This window comes from Rattus norvegicus, chromosome 9 (genome assembly GCF_036323735.1).
Source record: "Rattus norvegicus strain BN/NHsdMcwi chromosome 9, GRCr8, whole genome shotgun sequence".
Classification (NCBI taxonomy): domain Eukaryota; kingdom Metazoa; phylum Chordata; class Mammalia; order Rodentia; family Muridae; genus Rattus; species Rattus norvegicus.
In genome coordinates this window covers 101,419,356-101,440,475 of record NC_086027.1, presented here as the reverse complement: position 1 = coordinate 101,440,475, position 21,120 = coordinate 101,419,356, and the positions used below count along the sequence as shown (strand labels likewise).

At 43.9% G+C, this 21,120-nt stretch overlaps 1 protein-coding gene and 1 long non-coding RNA gene across 17 annotated transcripts in view; one reads left to right on the top strand and one right to left on the bottom strand.

The window, feature by feature from the left end:
* Nucleotides 1-21,120, top strand: part of Hdlbp (high density lipoprotein binding protein) — a 69,956-nt gene that overhangs the window by 24,971 nt on the left and 23,865 nt on the right. For 6 of the 16 annotated variants that reach the window (XM_063267685.1, XM_017596623.3, XM_063267682.1 and 3 more), the window contains 5 exons: nucleotides 7,051-7,120; nucleotides 10,610-10,674; nucleotides 12,115-12,227; nucleotides 14,444-14,601; nucleotides 15,633-15,848. In XM_063267685.1, the coding sequence (XP_063123755.1) occupies nucleotides 12,152-12,227; nucleotides 14,444-14,601; nucleotides 15,633-15,848 (450 nt within the window). In that variant the 5' untranslated portion in view covers nucleotides 7,051-7,120; nucleotides 10,610-10,674; nucleotides 12,115-12,151. Of the gene's footprint in view, nucleotides 1-7,050; nucleotides 7,121-7,234; nucleotides 7,368-7,407; nucleotides 7,659-10,089; nucleotides 10,168-10,609; nucleotides 10,675-12,114; nucleotides 12,228-14,443; nucleotides 14,602-15,632; nucleotides 15,849-21,120 lie in introns of those variants that run through there. The other 10 variants (XM_063267684.1, XM_063267678.1, XM_063267674.1 and 7 more) reach the window with 5 other exon arrangements.
* Nucleotides 150-7,276, bottom strand: LOC120094809 (uncharacterized). The gene is made up of 2 exons (XR_005489507.2): nucleotides 7,145-7,276; nucleotides 150-3,628 (listed from the first exon to the last, which is right to left on the bottom strand). It is a non-coding gene; the product is annotated as an uncharacterized LOC120094809 (long non-coding RNA).

The window sequence follows — 21,120 nt, the reverse complement described above, 5'->3', positions numbered from 1 at the left end:
GGGCTACATAGTTGACTGTGTTTTGAAGAAGAAGAAGAAGAAGAAGAAGAAGAGGAGGAGGAGGAGGAGGAGGAGGAGGAGGAGGAGGAGGAGGAGGAGGAGGAGGAGGAAGAGGAGGAGGAGGAGGAGGAGGAGGAGGAGGAGGAGGAGGAGGAGGAGGAGGAGGAGGAGGAGGAAAAAAGAAGGAAAAAAAAAAAGAAAAGAAAAAGCAGGAAAAGAAGCTCCTGAGGAACCATGCAAGTCAAGTGATCTTCATGGGTGAAAATGCAGGAAAATTATTTATAAAGTCACTTTCAAGGCCTGTTTCTTGTGGGATTTTTATTGGTTGGTTAGTTGGTTGGTTGGTTGGTTGGTTGGAGGGGTGAGGTAGGGGATGGGCATAAGTAGACATATACTGCCAGGTTACTCCTAATTGACAGAACTTAGCTGGTACTGCTCTCCAAGTTCTCCGAGCAGCTCTATATTGTTTTCCCAAAGTGCACAGGTTCATGTCTTGGTTTTGGTATTTTGTGATGCTAGGAATTGAACTTACTTGCTGGCACAGTAGCCAGTTCTAACATTTTTCCTTCCCCAACTGGAAGGTTCTCCATTGAAAGTAAAGGGTACCACATTTGTAAGTAAGCCCCTTGTTGAGCAGTGTATAAATACTACTGCTTTTTGTGTGCTGCCCTCCCAACGTTAATTGCTTTGTCTTGCTCCATGAAGCACTTCCTTTACCAATTGGTTGGCATTTATGTAACTCAGGATTTGTCTGTGCCCTCTGAGTCTCCTCTCCTTTATCCTCTCCTCTCCTCTGCTCTCCCCCTCCCCTTCTCTCTCCTTTCTTTCTTTTTTCTATTCTCTATGACTTAGTGTCCATCCAGTTAGATACTATACATATACAACCTTTCTTTTTTTTTTTTTTTTTTTAATAGCTGGGGACTGAACCCAGATATACAACCTTTCTAAAACACAGAGTTAGCGGTCTTTTTCTGTTCTGTGGCACTGGGTGTAGTTGAGATCCTCTCACAAGACTATATAGTCAAGGCTTTGATGTCTGCCATTTACTGAATGTTGGTTAGAATGCTGAGACCTGGGTCCTCCTGCTTGAAATAAGTCTGCTGCTAGGTTCCACTTACTTTGTTAGGTAAATCAGACTTATGTATATAGCTTCTAGAATTTTCTATGACTTTTTAAAAAGTAGATTCAGTGGGGCTGGAGAGATGGCTCAGCAGTTACGAGCACTGACTGCTCTTCCAGAGGTCCTGAGTTCAATTCCCAGCAACCACATGGCGGTTCACAACCATCTGTAATGGGATCCAACACCCTCTTCGGGTGTGCTCATTGAAGACAGCTACAGTGCACTCATAAACATAAAATAAATCTTTTTTTAAAAAAGTAGATCCAGAACTTAAGAAACTTAAAAGCCAATAAAATATCGTATTGAGATTATAAAGATAGTTTTCCCTTATTGACATAATTTTAAAGCTGAATTTCATTATAATAAACAATGTTTAGAAACATTTCATTCTTGCTTTATTATTTATACCATTTTACACTTGGTTACATTAACAACCAACTTGAGAGTAAACCCAATGGAGTCTCCCTAATCTATATCATCCCTGATGGGAGCCCTAACTCCGGGCAGCCAGAATACAGACCATTAGCAGGACCTGACACTATCTGACTTTTCACTGGGATAGAGGTTTGGTCTGTTAGGTCTGAAGAATTGTCTGCTTCATTTCTGTAGAAATCTATTCACTTATTGTTTTTTTCTACTTAGTGAAACCATCTAGAAAAAAATTACATATATGTATGTGTGTGTATATATATATATAGTTTATTTACCTAAAATACACTTTTTAAAAATATATTTGTTAGCTGTATGCATATGTGATGATTATTTTAATATTTATTAAATTAGTATAGAGTTTCACAAAATACTAAATATATTCATTTAGTGGATATGCTCATTCTAGCATTCTAAACAGCAAAATACCTACTCTAAGCTAAGTTCTTGTTCTTGTAGATGACATCACAACTTACAGAAAATGCTCTCCAATTTCTATCCACCCAGATTTACAAATATGACAGGTAAAAGTTGAGTTCATGACAACTTAACCAAGGTGACCCGAATCGTAGCTGAGCAAGATTCTAAACTTAGGAATTACGGCAGCACATTTGATGCTTTCGTACAGTCCACTCATTTTGTTTGTACTTGCCAATGATGAACTAAAATATAAATACATATCTGCACATTACCAAGAAATTCATGCCCCCTAAGAAATAAGCCAGAATACCAGCCATTGAAGGAAAAATTGATACCCTTTCTGTCACTTCCTGAAGAGAACCTGACAGAATTAAAGGAGGAAAAGAAGCTGTTAGAGCTGAGATGCCCAAGTGGGTACAAAATGGACCCTCAGCAAGGGATGAGGTGAGAGCAAACGCCCTCAAGTTGTCCTGACTGCCACATGTATCATGCAGCATGTGCGTGCCTGAGCTCACATACAGACACACGCCTTCAATAAAATAGTTTTGTTTCAAGACAGGGTTTCTCTGTGTAGCCCTGACTGTCCTGGAGTTCACTCTGTCGAGCAGGCTGCCCCAAACTCACAGAGGTCCTCCTGCCTCTGCCTCCCCAGCACTGAAATTAAAGACATGCACTGCCACTGCCACCAGCAGGCATAATTATTTTTAATTAAGCAAAAAAAGCTGTCAAGATGTCTCAGTATGGGTAAAGGTGTTGGACCCAGTTCTAATGACCAGCTCCTTTAGACCCTGGAACTGATATGGTGGAAGGAGAGCTCACTGCTGTGGCTGCCATTGCAAGCGGTGGCATGCATCCCACCACACACCTAATAAATAAGAATTTTGGTTTTAGGAAAAATGTTGAACATTCACTTAAAAAAATAAAGACAATGTAAAAGAAACCATGGACGGACTAAAGAGAGCTGCTTGTTTCCACCCTGGACTTGGACTATTTTCTCTTAAGCTACTGAACTGTATGTATGATAATAAACGTCTGTGAAAGAAAATTCAATTTTGATATAGTCATTATTAGAATGTTGTTGCAGGTTTACTTAGACATAGTCATAGAAGGGGTTTACATTAACAAAAGTATAATCTGTGCCATATATATTTACAGACCTGGTCACCAGTCTTAGTATGAATGATCTAACTACTAGCAGAACCATCCCTTGTCACTAATCAGTGTAGCATGTCTTGTGGAGATCAATTTAAATTATTCTGCTAATTTTTAGGTAGAAAGTGTCATTCTAGAAACAGTGGGAGTTGGGAGAAGGGAGTCCATAAATGAGGCAGACTAAACTCTCATGCAATAGCCAACTCTATTCAGAGCATCAGACATTTTTACTCATAAGGTTAAGAGTCACATGAATAAAGTGTACAGTCACAAGGACAAGCTGAACATGGCAAAACCAGAGAGTCATGTAAAGGATAGTTTAAGCATTTAATTCAATAACATCAGCAAGCAGTAATGAATAATCTGAAGTAAACTCACTCTGCTACACCCTGAGGAACACAAAACACAGTCCAGGAAAAATTCTGCATTCTGAAGAAACTGTGGCCATAAGACTTTCCTTAGAGTCTTCTCAAAGCACTCACAGGACTCCATTCTTAGACCATGTTCCTGCAACAGAGGAGGGGGCATGAATCCTTCCTCCTAGAGTATTTTCCCATTTCTTGTTTTTTTGTGTTCGTTTGCTTTATGAATGGTACTGGAATAAGTTAGACTGTCCTATCCTCTACTCCATGATTCATTTGGTAAGTTATTTTGGTGGGACCAGGAGTCAAACCTAGGAGCTGGTACGTGATAGGCAAGCAGTCAACTACTGAGCTACATCATCAGCTCTGAAATTCCATTCCATGATTCTTAACATCTTTTTTTTTTTTTTTTTTTTTGGTTCTTTTTTTCCAGAGCTGGGATCGAACCCAGGGCCTTGCGCTTCCTAGGCAAGCGCTCTACCACTGAGCTAAATCCCCAACCCTTCTGTTGTTCATTCTTATGTTTGTTTTATTTAATGTCATGTTTGTGAGTTATTTATTTCATGCTTTTTAATAATTATATCATTTCAGGTTCTTGAGTCTATCCCATATAATTTAATTTTTGATTTTTTTCAATTGTAGTTTTACAATTTTTATGGCATCAGGGAGCAAAGCCAGGGTTTATGAATGCTCTGTGCTCTAACCACTGGACCACACACTTCATCTCTTTTTTTGTTTTTTTAAGGTTTATGTGTATGTGTCTTTTGCCTGCATTTATGCCTGTGTATCACATGATACCTGGTGCTTAGGGAAAACCAAAGGAGAACACCAGATACCGTGAAACTGGAGTTATACTTGTGAGCTTACATGTGGGTGCTGGGGATCAAAATGGGGTCCTTGACAAGAACAGCAAAGGCTTTTAACCACTAAGCCATGTCTCCACCCACCCACCCCTTTTTTTTTTTAAAGATTTCTCAGTTTATTTGTAAATATACAGTTACCCCAGTAGACAGTTCTACTTCTGAACTGCCAAGTGACCAACACCCTTACCCAACCAACACCCAAAATATACCCAGGAGGGCAGGTCCTCGGTAATCAATGCCCAAGACTCATCCCAACTGTACAGACTATAAAAATTCGTTTAGGAAAACAAGGAGTTAGAAGCCAGAGTCCCTGAGACATTTTGCCCCTTTGTAAACATTAACATCCAGGTTACCAGAACCTGGGATGAGTGTGCAAAAATAAGGGTTCCCTACTGTGTGCCCAGAGGAGTAAGGACATAGTTGGCAACCCTAGTACTTAAGTCCTGAGGGTCGACCCCACTACTGCAGGTTGGACAATGCCTGTGGCCGAAACAGGGCAGTCTCCACCCCCTTTTTAAAAAAGAGGTGTATATGTGCGCTCTACAGATGTTTATATGGATGCCTAGTTTGTTCCTTGGGTGCTGGGATCCAAATTGCAGTCTTCATGATCGCAAAGTAAGTGCTCTTAACTGCAGAGCTATCTCTTCAACCCCCCTCCATCTTACTCTTTGAACTTTGGACTTTCAGCTTCTATTCTGTAATTGATCTGTCAATATCTTTTTTTATCCTGTTATGAAATGTATTCCTTCTTGAGTATGCCTACTTTCTGTCTTGTCACTTTTTTAAAAGGATGATGGGGATTTAAGGGACTTGAAGTCCCTTGTCTCTAAGCACTCCCCAGAGATGCTTTTGTCTCCCAGCTCAGGCCAGTGAGAGCCTCGAGTTGTTGCTATGTTGCTGGTCTTCTCCTTTTCCCCTTAGACCCACTTTCTGTTTAGGGCATAGCTCTTTTAGGGAATCATGATTTGGGGAATTGGAGAGTGTGACTGTCCTAACATTTCACCTTAAGTACTCAGGAATCTTATTCCATGTTCCTTGATGTATGAAAACCAAAATATTGCAGACCGATGTTTACTTTTTGAGGCAGCTAGAGTTGATGCTTTTGTGTTTGTCTCCGGAAGCTAGCTAGTCATGATTGTTGGCACTCCAGGAGCACCTGGGATGTTTTGTGGTACGTGTCTTATCATTTCATATTTTACTGTTTTTCATTGAGATAACATCTTACATAGATAGGCCAGGTTGGTCTTATGGCCTCCTAATCCTTGTGGTTCTACTTCTCAAGTGCTGAGATAACAAGCTAATGCTACCACACCCTCCTTGATTTAATAATGTCTTCATTAAGTCCATGCTTTGTTTTATTTTTGAGACATCATAGAACTTTGTAGCCTGCTGTGACCTTGAACTCCCTTCTGAGTACTGATGATAGGATACCACCACACCCAGCTAACATGGAGGTCTCTGTACAGCAGGCATTGTGCCAGCTTGTATCTTGTGTAGGCTTCCTAACTCCATTGGAGATCCCTTGGCAGCAGACATACTGACTTGCCGGTGCTTAGCTTTCCACAGCTCCCTCTTCACAGCCCTAGACCTCAGTAACAAAAGAACAACAACAACAAAAACATTTCTTCTAGTTGCTGGTTAGTTAATCTCCAGGGAGAGACACCTTGCAGACCACAGTAATAACAGAAGGAAAGCCAATCGGTGCCTACAGAGGCTTTAGGAAGCTATATCACTCAGTGACTATGCTGGCAGTTTGGAAATGCCCTTGGGTCTTCTAAGCAGTGCACATTCTTTGCCTTCAGAGATTTATGAAGAGCTGTGGTGTTCCTGTCAGCTGCATGGCTGGCTCCTGGGCTTCTGAGTTCTGACACTTCAACTTGCAGATAGTTTCCTATTCAACAACCCCATCCCCATTCTTTTCATCACATTCCTCTTTCTCCCTTGTCTTTTAGTCTAAAGTCCAATTAGGGCAGCTTTTCCCAGTCCCTCAAGTCAGCTGCTATCTTCTAAGTAGGAATCAAGTCTGACTACAGAAGGCCTCTTCGACCTTCCCACATACCATTGTCCCCCACAATGTACCTGGAAAGGCACATCCTATCTAGACCTGGTGGCTCACACCTCTAATCTAAACACTAGAGAGGGAAGCTGAGACAAAACTTCTTTCTACACAATGAAACTTTGTCAGAAGTTGGGGGAAAGGGAGTGGGGGCATCTGCTGTTGGTTACTACCTAGCCTTTAGTAACACATCTCATGGTCATATCCTGTGCTAATGCATCTCAGTGGCCTGTACAGGTCAGAAGTGTGCTCATGTCACCTCAGGAGAGGTTCAAAACGATGTATGTACAGATTCTTCAAGTATTTGTCACTAAACACAGCAGGGCAAAACTAACCGAAGACTCCTGAGGGCAGAGGTTCTGCTCTGTCCAGCTCAGTATAGGGAGAGGGAGGAACTCTCTGCAGGTTGGTCTGTACAGATGGGACCCTGAGTAATAACTGTAGAGAGCTTCGCAGGTTTTGGGGTTTGTTGTGTTGAACATTGAGGAGTGGGATACGGATTTGTAGTAGAGGTGGGGCAGGTGGAAGAGATCCCCCTAGAGAATGAGAATATGCTCCATCAAGGAGTGCTGGGGGGGGGGGGGGGGGTAAAATGGTCTTCCCGGCTATCTGAGGTCCTCAGAGCTTTCTTTTCTCTTTTGGTGACAGTTTCTGGTGACCTCGGCTCTGGCACCTTTGGCTCTGGGGCCTGCCTGTTCTTCATGCCTGTTCTCTGTAGGTAATTAACTTCCCAACTCCTCACCCCCTGTCAGGCCGCAGAACTCTTAAAGAGTTGGTCGGCTCCCGGGCGCTGTAGGGACCCCGCAGCGGGCGGGGCGGGCGGCCGGTCTGACGTGTCTCGGCGGGATTGGAGCCTCCGCCCTATATAGCAGCGGCGGCCCCGGCGCCGCGCCTCGGAGCGTCCCGGCTTCTCCCGCGCAGCGGCAGCGACAGGCGGACAGACTCTCGGGTGGTCACACTCACGAGTGAGGATCGGGCGAGCTGGTGGGCGGGGGTGCCAGGGGCGGGGCGGCGGGGGTTCGCCGCTGAGCACGGCCGGGGTCGGTTCCCCAGCTCCCCGGCCGCACAGGCTCCTGGTCTCCAGCTACGGCGACGGGCGGGGGCCGCTACGTGTCACTCTGCGCATGGCCGCGCTGGAGCGCAGAAACTTTCCCAAGTCCGCCACGCGCCGCGGGTCTGCTTGCGGGCCCGGACCGCCTGGACTACTAGCTCACCGGGCGGGCCGCCGCGATGGGGGAGGGGAGCGACCTGGCCAGGTTGGTGACGTGGGCTGCCGAGCCGGCCCCTCCCCCGCACCCCTTCCCCCCAGCTCGGCCGCACGGGCGTACGGGCTGTGGACCGGACCTAGCTAGGTCAGTGGCGCCCTAGTTCGCGTCAAGCTGAGATCTTTACCCGGGGCCCCTATGTCCTGCGCGGTGCTTCGCTGCACCTTCACCTGCGGCGTCTGGCTACGTGGTCACAGGAGGACTCCCGGCCCTAGTACTACTTGGATGCGCCCCAGGGTCCATGGGTGAAAAATACATTACGGAAAAATACCGAATTTGGATGAAAGGCAGGGAGGCCGAACAGGATACTGTCCCTTTAAGCCTGTCCCCGCCCGCGGGCGCTCTTGGCCGGTGGGAGGGCCATGCTGAGGTGGCATCTGCGAAAGTTCCTCCCAGGCTGGGTCTCTGACTTCCAGAGCTGGGTAAAGCACTAGGCCGGCCTTGGTGGTCACAGACATAGTTTGTGATCTCAGCATAGCTGGGTTTTGTTTTTAATTTTAGAGTTTGTATTCTTAAGTATTGGTTGAGAGGGTGCCTTCGCAAGACTTCTGAGGACATAAAAGTGAACAGTTTCAAATTTGGAAAAGAAACCTGTATCTCTGCTGGAGGTTTACAAGCTGGAGGTTTTCAGTGCCCTCCGTGCAGACTGGCCTACAGTATAAGGAACTTGAGTCCCTCTAGTTGAGGTTGATAGGAAATTCTTTCTGAAGCATAACTGAATTCCCCTTACATAAGTAGTTGGCACAAATTAACACAGGGGAATCAATTTAAGTACTTCCTTGTTCAGAAGCAAGAAGACTCCTTCACATACAGCTTTTTCTATTTTCTGGATTAACAATAGGTTTCAAGCTGCCACTGCTTCACCTCTCTTTTGCAGAAGCCCTGACTCTGGGCTTCTACCTCTTTTCTTTTAGTTCTGTTCTCTGTTGAGAGCTAACCTTATTCTGCCATGTTCATTTATGCTCTAAGAAGCAAATCATAACATCCACGTTTGGGTGCTGACTGACCCCAGCTTCCTGTGGGAAAGGTGGTGGAGGTGGCCTCGGTCCTGAGGGACTAGAGGGGCTGTACCACTTGAGACTTGAAACATGAAGAGGCCAGAAGAGGAAAGAATAGAGATGTCATTGTTACTTGACTGAACCTTCATAGGGAGGCAGAGGAGCTGGCCTCCCACAAATGTCATGCACTCTTTTCTCTGGTGGTATTTGAAAATCAGATTAGAGTAACATTCAGTCTTTCAGTCCTGACTTGTACGATTCAATCCAGCAAAAGGCTGAGAGACCAAATCTTGGGCTCCTCCTGAGTTTAGCCAGTGGAGGTGCAGATGGAGAGCATGTGGTCAGCAGTGAGGGCTGCTGTGCAAGTTGAGCGTCAGGCACAGCCAGTTAGGCCGCTGAGTATTTGCCAGTAGAGGTAAAACAAGCAGTGGGTGAAGGTGGAGGGAGTGTTGCATAGGTTCTGCTGTGTTAAACCAGGCGCAGATGGACACTTGACATGGTCATTACTGAGAGTGTAGAAAGTCTTCGATAAAATTCCTTACTGCAGAGTCTCTAGTAGAGATGAGGTCTGGAGCTACATATGGGTATCAGGTGTGTTAAATTGAGTCTTTAATAGGGTTTTGAGTCGTTAAGGGTTTTGAGTTGTTAATTTAATTTTTTTTTAAATCCTTACTAGATGCTACCTGAACTCTGTTAAGTGTGTCCCTAATTGTGATCTGTTTGCCTCAAGCTGTGACAAACTGAAATCTGGAAACTAGGCCCCAGTGTGTCTTGTCAAGCCTGTCTAGAGTTCTCTAGAGGTCCATTTGGCTGCCACAGGGCATTTGTAAGTGTGAGGAGTCTTGGAAGCTACACGATGGTTTCTCTCTTCGCCACGACAGTAGGCTTTAGACATGGAGCTGCTCTCAGGAACCCTTGAGTCACTGTAAATACTCCTGGACAGTGTGGGAGCAGGCTTAGAGATCGCCTGTGTAGAGCCCTGCGTTGCATCTGCACAAGGCAATGTATGTGCAGGCTTGGGTAGCCAGTACTCTGTACTCCAGACTTACCCTGTCCTGCAAAGAGACATGGCTTCCTGAAGTGGGGTAGGCATCTGGATTTAAGAAATGAGAGCAGAGAGCCTTGTGTTTTGGCACATACCTTTAGTCCCAAAACTCAGTAGAGGCAGGTCAATTTCTGAGTTCGAGACCAGCATGATTTACATAAAGAAAGATCTTGTCTCAATGCACCCCACCCCTAGCCCCCAAATGTTTAGAGTAGATATTTTGGCCTCCCTGGGTGACTTTTGAGTCTTCCAATTTTATGACCTGATTTTTAAAGCTCTGTGGATTAGAAGGAACTGGAGGACTTTTATAGGACAACAGCAAGAACAAAGAAACTACAAAGTTACCAAGGATTCCTTGGCTTTGTTGTTTTTGAGACAGGTTTCACTTTGAAACTCTGGCTGGCTTGGAGCTCACAGAGATCCACCTGTCTCTGCCTCCCAAGTGCTGGGATCAAAGGTATGTGCTACCACGCCTGCCTCCAAGGATTCTTTAAAAAGTCAAAGAACCCTTGGTCATTCTGAAAACTCAAGAGATCTTCAATCTGCTGTATATGCCACAGTCAGCTTCATAGCAGAGTCAGCCTGGCAGAAGTCACAAGGATCCAATGTACAGATCACTTATAAGATCCCTTGAAGAATTGCCCTCTAAGAGTTTAAGATGATTCAAGTTTTACTGTAATGTGTCTTGTTCAAAGTTAATGCCTGAGATCAGAGCTTTTGTGTTTTTTTTTTCTTCAAGAAATCCTCATAACCAATGTAAACTAGAAGTCAAATGTAAAGATTTATTTAGCCCTTCTTTCTTGAGAGATGAAAGGATCTAAGTTATAAAGCATGGATAAGTAACCTTTATGGGTTTTGTTTGCTTTGTTTTCTCTCCTCTCCTTCCTACCATATACCAGTAAAAGCTGGCAGGCTGACAGAGGCAACCTCAGGACGGACTTTCTGGCTACTGACCATTTTGCTGGTAAGTTTGAGTACCCTTTCTGAAGATTTCTGGGCCTGGAACACCAAGATGCGGGAGTTAGTTCTGGCCTGTATCTCCTATACTCGGTTTCTGTCTTCTGTGCCATGAGAAGTATCTCCCTGGCTTTGCCACCCGCCCTTCAGCTCTGTCCTCTGCCTTACATCTGTGTTTAATCCTGTTCATACATGTGAATTATGCTTTTTCAGGGTTTAAGTCTTAATGTTCTTTAAAAATACAGAGCTTAGTTTTTTTTAATTGGGTTAGGTCTTATTGTAATGAAGTAAGATCTTGTTTTTTGCCTTTTTTGTTTGTCTTTTCTCTGGATAGTCCTGTCCTGAAACTCATATGTCCGTAGTTCAGACTGGCCTTAAAGATCCACCTGTGTATGCCTCTTGAGTGCTGGAATCAAAGGCTTGCACCACCACACCAGCTGCATAATTTATTAAAGCACTTGCCTTTTGCCAAGGTGTGCATGTGAGAAGACACTTGGTGCACAGTGCTGTAGAGAAAATGAGTCCTCATTCTGGTCTCCTAGGACTACAGGAGGGCACAGAAGCTAACACCCGTGTCTTAAGAATACTGAATTGCACCAAACTTTAAGGAGAGCTGGGACCTTCATAGCCAATGTCCATAGCTGTCCTAAAGTGAGGAATTCTGTACCTTAAGCCAGTTATCTCTGTAAGTGAATCCCCTTCCACCCTTAGGCAAGAGTGGCAGGAGGCCATTTAGCACAAGGTTAGATCTCTTACAGTGTTACCATGAAGCACTGTGAGGTCCATCCTCCACCCCTCATTCCTGGGGTGTTTGAAATGTTAGAAATGGTTCTTTTGGATCAAGTTGTAGTAATTGTCATTTTTATACTTTTTATAACGTCAAGAGGCATATCTTGAGCAATTAACAAAATAAGATGGATGATTCTGGAGTTGATCTGTGCCAGAGCTGGGTAAAGCAGGTGGCAGGTCCCAGATTACTTGTGGTTTTGGGGGGAGGTTACAAGCGGTTACTGGGGCCATTTCTTTGTGGCTCCTGCAGTGGATTAGTGGTGCACACCTAGCACTAGGTCTCTCGGCCTAGTCTTGTCTACTGTGTGACAGGCAGTTTCTGAGAAAACAGGTAATCAAGTGGGCTAGGAGCCTGCTTTACTTGTAGTTCCCATGTTCACCCTTCTTTGAAAGCTTGAACAATTTACATTGACCTTGTGAGGAAATAAATACTATAGCTTACAGTAAGGAGATTAAAAACATTGACTAGGGGTTGGGGATTTAGCTCAGTGGTAGAGCGCTTGCCTAGGAAGCGCAAGGCCCTCGGTTCGGTCCCCAGCTCCGAAAAAAAAGAACCAAAAAAAAAAAACAAAAAACATTGACTAAAGCAGCCCCATGGATCGTTACAGGTAGTTGTACCTGGGCTTTCTGCTCCCTGATTACCCTTCTCTTGTTGCAGTGTCTTACTAGGATTGTGTGTGGACGTGAGATCAACCATGAGCTCCGTTGCAGTTTTGACCCAAGAGAGTTTTGCTGAACATCGAAGTGGGCTGGTTCCACAACAAATCAAAGGTGACAGACCCCTTTATAAGTCCTTGTTCACTTCCGAGACTGGGCTTTTGTGCTCAATTTGTACTAGTTGGTTGACAGTGAGATTGGACAGGTTTGAGGAGTGACTGTAGAAACAGCGAGCTGCAAATGTGGGCGGTTTCCTAGAAATCCAGTTAACAACTGGCTTTTAGTGGGATCCTTTGCAAAATTGCTGTTCCAACTATGGGTACTAAAATAAAATATTGGCCGGGAGGCATCCCAAAACATTATTGAGCTTCTTTGAGTCTGACTTCTGCACTCTTAAAATATTTTCAGACAAGAGTTTTGCTGCTTAGATCAGAGTGATCCCACACTTGATCCTTCTGCCTCTGGGATTATAAGCATGTGCTGCTACACACTTAATATATTTAACCCAGTATATGTAAAAAAAATTGTCATTGCAACATTTCAATGTGAAAAAAATCTTAAAGCCAACTATTGTATATTATTTTTCATAAATACAGGGCATTTTGATTTGAAAACCAATTTTTTAAGCAGAGTTTTTGATCTGGGTGGACCAGACTACTGCCAAGCCGATGGCCTAAGCTTGATCCCAGCACCTATACAGTTAAAGGAAAGACCTGACTCCTGCATGTTGTCCTCTAACCTCCATAATATGACATGGATATAAACACAAATAAACATTAAAGAGATAGTATATGTTGTAACATATTTCAGTTTTCCTGTAATGGAATTGAATATCAGTTCTTTTTTTTTTTTTTTGGTTTTTTTTTTCAGAGCTGGGGACCGAACCCAGGGCCTTGCGCTTGCTAGGCAAGCGCTCTACTACTGAGCTAAATCCCCAGCCCCTGAATATCAGTTCTTAAATTTAAAATGAATTAAATTTTTGAAATTCACTCCTAAGCTACACTTGACACACTCAGTCCCAGTGACCACTGTGTTGGTTATTCCTAAGACACTGCTGGGGTCTGGCTCTCAGTATCTGGGCAAAGATCTGTAGTGTCGCCTTTATGAGGAGGGCAAATGGCAGTGTAGGAGATCAGCATCTGCTCACACCAGCAGCATCAGCAGTGAGCCTGTCTAGTTCCAAAGGTCACCTGGCCTTGCCATGCTTGCATGCCCCGTGTGTTTCGGGCCCATCTACTGGTAGTCGCTGCTCCTCCCTAGGACCAGAACAGTCAGGCCCTTGCTTTTGTGGGGACCATGGGTCCCTGGATAAAGTATGAACATATGAGCCTTCTAGACCATGAACATAATAATCATAATAATTAATAATCAGGGGCCATGATTTCTTCAAGTCTTGCTGTTCCCTGTCTTGGCTTGAGAGTCTTGATCAGAGATAGTCCTGTGTGAGTTAATGTCACCATTATACATTGCAAAGAAAAATGTGAAACCAACCTCAAAGGTAGTCCTTAAAAACAATGTTCAAACTTCTATTCCAAGCATGTATAGTTATGATTTTCTTCTGTATCATAGAAAACATGGCTCTCCCAAAAGCTGTCGCCTATGTGTCAGATATGCTCTACTAGCTGGGCTGCCTTGTCTGGCCTTCAAGGGCCAGCCAGGGTCGGGAGGATGCCCAGGGGGGCCCAGAGGAGAAGAGAACAGGGAAAGATTTTATGTGGGGGAAGGGGGATGACTAGGAGAAGGGCAGTTGAGCGGGATATAAAGTGAATAAGTAAAAAAATAAAATTAAATTTAAAAAGAAAGAAAATATGAGGACTGGAGCTGGAGAGATGGCTTAGCGGTTAAGAGCACTGACTGCTCTTCCAGAAGTTATGAGTTCAATTCCCAGCAACTGCATGGTGGCTCACAACCACTTATAGTGGGATGCCCTTTATTGGTCTGTCGGAAGACACCTACAGTGTACTCACATAAAATAAATAAATAAATCTTTTAAAAAGAAAATATGAGGGCCTAAAAATCTGTCATAAGCTTGTCTTCAAGAGCAAGCTTTATACATCTCAGCACTAAAATGGGGCTAATACTGACTGACATTTAATGGTGGGACCATGTAGAGGGAGAAAAGTTTCCATTCTGGGATTGGGAGTCTCTAGCCCCATCCAGGTCATACACTCAAGGTGTTGGGCCTGGTGACTGTGAGGTCCTTTCCTAGAGCTGTGTGCTCACTCAAACCATTGTTCCAGTGGAGGGTTCCTACTAAAACCCTTCAGCTGTTTTTATTCATATAATATTGAGTTGTATTTTTTCTTCCTAATCTGTGTTCTCTGGTCCAGTTGCCACATTAAATTCAGAAGAGGAAAGTGACCCTCCAACCTACAAGGATGCCTTCCCTCCACTGCCTGAGAAAGCAGCTTGCTTGGAAAGTGCCCAAGAACCTGCTGGAGCCTGGAGTAACAAGATCCGGCCCATCAAGGCCTCTGTCATCACTCAGGTAGAAACACCATTTCAGTTTGCAAACTGTTTGTTGTAGGGACAGTTAGAGCTGATGAGGTTTTGAATGTGCAGTGTTAGCGAGCACTTTGGGTTGGGGTGTCTTCTGTAGTGCACACCTTTTGCCGTAAGCATCCCATGCTGCCACTGGGCTGCCACTGAGCTGGCACACAGTTTGGGATAGGCCATGTTTGTCAGAGTCATGGGGCCATGTGGTTTTTCTAGTCAGGGTAGTCCCTAGTTGCCGAGTCTGCCCTTCCTACTCGTGTGATGGTCAAAACCTAGTCTTTGCTGGGTTTGGTGGCACTCATCTTTCATTTTAGCACCTAGAGACAGAGGCAGGCAGAACTCTGAGTCAGAAGCCAGCCAGAGCTATATAGTAAGACCCTGTTTCAAAAACATAAAAAGAGCTAGTCTATCTGTGAGTTGCTAACAAGTTTCCTGGTTTTCTTCACTGACTCATCTCTGTTAGCTACAATTGAGGTACAAATAATGAGTATTAGAACTGATGCCTGGTTATGATAAAAATTTATCACCCGTGTAACCATAACTCTTGCCTCTTGATCTTTTCCTTATGGCCTTGCTTAAAGGTTCAGACCTCTGTCGGGGGTAATTGAGACCTCTTCTACCCCTGCTCTTCCTCAGCTCTCCATAGAGTTCCTGACTCTATTCAAAACTTGTTATGCTTAAAACTCTTGATGCTGCCTGTCTGTGCCCCTGCCTCCTGGTCTGCTGATCCTATGATGGGTACTAGTTTGTCTCTCCATTGTACCTTAGTGTTCTTCACCCACTCACTCACTCCCTTTAAATCCTTCACAGGCCTACTGTTCCTGATGCCTTTCATCTGTGTAGTGGGCATAGTTCTGTGTACCACCACAATGCCTGTGTACCACCTCTCCTGCCTTAGGTGATTTCTCCTATCCATCTAACTGCCTCATCCTAGGTCACTGCTTAGTGAAGGATTAGTGGATACATATTGTATATAGTCATTCTTCTCTTCCTTGATAGTTTAACTTTGGCTTTTCTGAACAGGTGTTTCATGTACCCCTGGAGGAGAGAAAATATAAGGACATGAACCAGTTTGGAGAAGGTGAACAAGCAAAAATCTGCCTTGAGATCATGCAAAGGACTGGTGCTCACCTGGAGCTCTCTCTGGCTAAAGACCAAGGTCTCTCCATCATGGTCTCAGGGAAGCTGGATGCAGTCATGAAAGCCCGGAAAGACATTGTTGCTAGACTACAGACACAGGTGGGTGTCCCTGGGCTTGGCTTCCCTGTTGTTTCGCTGGTTTTGGTGCAGGGCAGAGCATTTCTGCATTCTTTCTAGCTTAGTAGTTTGGAGTTGGAACCACTAAATTAATGATAGAACTGGGTACCTACCTGTCAGAGCAGCCGTTGAGTCAAATGCATTGAAAATTCAGGCTTTCCCCAGAGTTTGAGACACTTAAAAGCCAATGAGCTTGCTAGGTAGTACAGCATCAGTTTCTACACCACAAACTTGAGAAGTGAAAGATCAGGTATTTTTCTCTAGTCCCAGCAACCTGATGACCATTGGCATGCAAAACAAATCTGTAACGCATTTGCCCTGAAGGTGAAGAAAAAGGCAGCCTCTTACTAAGGTGTCACGTGACGGCTACCGTTATGTGTGGGTTTGTTTAGAGATAAGGGTTGTTCCCACTTGCTGCTGAGCCTGTAGACACGTGGAGAGGGGTGCAGGTAGCCGATCTTGCTCTGCCACTGACAACCTCAAGTCTTTAAGATGGTTCTGAGCCCCAGGCAGCTTCATGGAATTACACAATTAAATGTCACAAAGGTAAATTGTAATCGTGTAGCATTGTAACTGATATTATACTAGGCTCTAAAATATCTGTTTACCAGTTAATGTGGTTGAGTATCTGTTATGTGATTGAGAAGTTTTAAAATCAAATTCCAAAAAATAACAATACACCTGGGAATAGTATACTATCTAGTTATTATAGCATTATCCTACTTTATAAAAGATGCGAAGGTGTTCATATTTGGCCCTTTCTTTGTCTAGTCTCTGTCTTGGATATCTTTCAAGTTCACTTGATTATGGGGTCACGTGTCTTCTTAACAGTGCCCCTGCGTGCACACACACGTGTCCTTAATGCCTTCCTTTGTAAAAGGCTGGTTAGTGTCTGCTTGCTCTGCTTCCTCTCCTCCATTATTTCTTATGGACTGGTGTTGAGTGCTAAGAGCTCGGTTACTTCTTGTTTTGGGGAGTTGTTTTGTTTTGTTTTTGAGACAAAGTCTCACAATGTAGACTTGGCTGTCCTGGGTTTCAGTCTGTAGACCAGCTGGCCTCAAAGAGTCCTTCTGCTTCTCTGACCCTCAAATGCTGGGATTAAGGGCACTTGATTACTTTCATGTTCAACTTGTTTGGTAATAATACGTGTCATCAGTTTTTTTGTTTTTGTTTTTGTTTTTGTTTTTTTCGGAGCTGGGGACCGAACCCAGGGCCTTGCGCTTCCTAGGCAAGCGCTCTACCATTGAGCTAAATCCCCAACCCCTGTTTTTTGTGTGTGTGTGTGTTTTTTTTTTAATGAGATTGGTTAATAGACTGGGGTCTATTCTGCGTTATTTATCCTTTGTTCATGGTTCACTGGTGATCTAACAAAATGCACTAAAAGTTGAAAATGGTAGTTTTCTGCATCTGTTTTTTAAATCGGCTGACACTCTTAGGAAAGAAGCGCTTTCCTACCGTCATAGCAGTTAATTTCAAAATGTATGTTGGTGCTGGCAATATGGTTTCCTGGGGAAAGGTGCCTGCTGGGGCTTGACTTCCTGAGACACTGAGACATCCTGGTAGAGAACCAGTTCTCCAAGGTGTACTCTAAGCGCATACACACACACACACACACACACACACACACACACACACACACACACACATATATTCATGGAATAAACCAGTCATTCTGGGGACGATCGCAGTAGGTGGTGGTGGGTAAAGCACCTGTTTTGCTGCTGTTTTGGATTTTTGTTCTTTGTTGTTTCTTTTGCTTTTTGGTGACAAGTCTCTCTATGTAGCCCTACTTGACCTTGACTCACATAGATCTGACTGCCTCTGCCTCCCAAGTACTGGGATTAAAGGTGAGTGCACCACCACCCCTAGTAAAAGTGCTTTAACTTGTATAAGGCCCTAGGTTTGATCCATAGATAGATAGATAAATCTATCGATCATTTTCTCCTTTACTATTTTCTGCTGTCACTCTTGAGCAGATAATTGTCAAACTTCAGAGTATCTTTGGATTGTATTATATAAGACTGCTTGAGAGACTAAATTGAGGTTTTTAATTTTTTTTAAGAAATGTTAAATAAATTTTGATTAAAATTTCCAAGACTTTCTGCAATGGATCTTAATATACTTCTGCCATTTGTACTACATATTTATACAAATTTTCATTCTCAGCATTGAACCTTATGAAATCAAAATGTTAGCCCTGCAAAACATTGAAGATGCTGTGTGTCCTGCAGTATCAAATATTCAACCAAGATTAAGTCTTTGTGCAAAAAGTAAATGTGCGGGGGAGGGGGGGGGGCTGGAGAGACGGCTCAGTGGTTAGAGCACCGACTGCTCTTCCAGAGGTCCTGAGGTCAAATCCCAGCAACCACAGGGTGGCTCACAACCATCTGTAATGAGGTCTGATGCCCTCTTCTGGCTTGCAGGTGTACATGCAGGCAGAAAGCTGTATGATGTATACATAATAAGTAAATATTTAAAAAGAAAAGATAAATGTGCATATCCATCTCCTTATGGTGCAAATTTGGTTTTGTCATTACTGATAAACATACAGTGTGCCAAAGAATAAATTTAATATCAGCAAATATTCTACCTGTTGTATACAAGGAGCATATATTGTTATATACTTGGAACATAAATGTCTAAGTACAAAGGAATTGCTGCTCCTACTAGTGACATTTAAGACTCCCTGTCCAGACTGTATTGGTCCTGTGACCAGAGAACAGGCTGTCATAGAGCTCACAGTGCTGCCCAGGGTGGCCTCTAACTCATGATCCTGCCTCAGCGGCCAGGTGCCCTGGATGCCTGGTCACATAAGGAGTGTCAACCATCTGATGCCGCCACTGTGAGCTCAGAGGCTGGGCGGGGCTGCCTCCCTCCGCCTAAAGAGCCAGCCCCTCGGTGTCTTCCTGGAAGGCAGCTTTCTGTGGCACCCAGGCATCTAAATCTCTTAATGTCTGTCACAGACACGTGTCTCGGGTGATCTTAGCTATATGCTTCCAAAGAACCAAAATTTTTTTCTGTGTTTTTCTACCATTTGTTTGAGTTTATTTTGAGCTTTTCAAAATTATTTCAACATTTACATGACTCAAATGTCAAAGCTGAATAGAAGTCCTCCTTCCCAGCATATAGTCTGCACCTGTCCCTCCATTGCCTGGTGTTGTGACATCTGTGTACCCTGTGTGTGTTACAGTCTGTGCTTGTCCCTCCATTTCCTAGTGGTGGGACATCCCTGTGTACTCTACGTGTGATATTCATGTGTCCATTGTTGACGCTTGCAGATAGAGACAGCATACATTACCATAAACCCTGATCTCTTCCCTGATGTTGCTTTCTGTAGGGACTTGTGTGTCAGCAAACGCTGGTTTTTCCTCAGCACATACACAGCAGTGTGTCAGACTCTAAGTGTATGCTGTGTTTTAAGCTCATAGGTGACTTTTAGGCTCTTGCTGTTATGTAACAAAAAAAGTCTTATTTATGGGCTGTTTCTTTTTTACTGGTCTGTATTTTGGGATAATCATGGAAGTGAGAGTTGTAGGCCAAAAGATGATCTTAAATATCTATTTTGACCACCAGCAGCAGGTGTGCTTCTCCTCTGGACGTTTAGTGTCTGGCTCTCCCAACTGCAGAACACAGGAGCCAGGCTCATCCAATATTCAGTGTTTTGCCACTTGGAGACGTACATGCATAGCTGAGTAAACTTCCTGGTTTGTGTATGGCAAAAGCTTGCATATGTGTATATGTGGCTGTGTGTTCATGTATGCGGAAGCTAGAAACGGAGATCCCATTGTCTTCCTTGAGCACACGCCACCTCTCTTTTGAGAAAGGGTCTCTTGGTAAACCTGGGGCTCCAGCTTGGCAGGCTGGGCATGAGCTCCAATTATCTACTTGGCTTCTCTCTCTTTCTCTCCATTGTTAGAAGTACAGACATGTGCCACTGCATCCAGATTTTTATGTGGGTGCTGGAGACTCAGTTCCTCTAACTTATGTGGCGGGTAACTTACCAAGCAAGCTATCTCCCCAGCTTCTGGAACATTCTTTTCATTTGCAGGGTGTTTTGTTTTTTGAGGTTTTGTGTGTATTTGTGAAAAATCTGTTCTTTTTATGTCAGACTATTTACCTTGCTCAGTTTTGGGGAATCTAGTCTAGAGGGGCTTCTAATCCTTTCATTGAGCATAAAAAGTAATAATTTTTCCAGTTTATTTTTCATTTTATGATCTCTATATGCTTGGCTCTGTCAAGGTTTGGCTGTTTATAGTTAGTTATGTTTTTACTATGTTGGGTCATTGTTAGGAAGTTATTTTCCACTTCAAATCATTAAAACATTTGTTCTGTTTCCTTTCTGCATGTGTGAGGGCGGTGTTCCTCTTTCTCAGGTGGATGGTGTGAGTTGTATTCCAATATTGTGAAATGCTGGTCCAAGTTCACCTCTGCCCTCATGGCTGTTTGTCATCCGCACTTTTCCAGAAAGCAGTCCTCCCACTGGGACCAGAGGCTGTTCCCACCAAATCCTCATTATCCACAGTGACACTGTTCATGGTTCCAAGTCCTGGTCTATCAGTCAATCTTCCTTTATGCTAAAGCTTTCCTACTTCCTGCCTAGTACTGTACTATTAATTGGTTTTCTGGTTTTCCCATGCAAATTTGGTGGGTGGAGATCAGAGTCAGGTATGTGCACATGTGGTGACCCGAGGTCAGCATCAAGTGTTGTATGTTTTTCATCTCCTTTTGAGACATAGTGTCTCGCTATACCTGAAGGTTCCCAGTTGCCTTAGACTCATTGGCTACAAACCCCCAGAATCCTGTATTCACATCCCAGTGCCAGGCCCTAGAAGTTTATCATCAACTTTATTTTCAAAACTCCAGTAATTTTTTTTTCATTAGAAGGATTGATGTAGGGGGCTGGAGAGATGGCTCAGCGGTTAAGAGCACTGTCTGCTCTTCCAGAGGTCTTGAGTTCAATTCCCAGCAACCACATGGTGGCTCACAACCATCTATAATCAGGTCTGGTGCCCTCTTCTGGCCTGCAAGCATACATGCAGGCAGAAGGCTGTATGATGTATACATAATAAATAAATAAATGTTTAAAAAAAAAAAAAAAGGATTGATGTATTTGCGATTTAAGCCTTCTTTAGTAGTTGTTACATGACGGTGTTAGCTTGTAGTGTGTATTTCTCTCCCTTGCTCCCATGGTGGGATGAAAGCCAGGGTCTGCCTGTGTCTGCCAAGCCGTGTACCACTGAACTATATCCTAGCT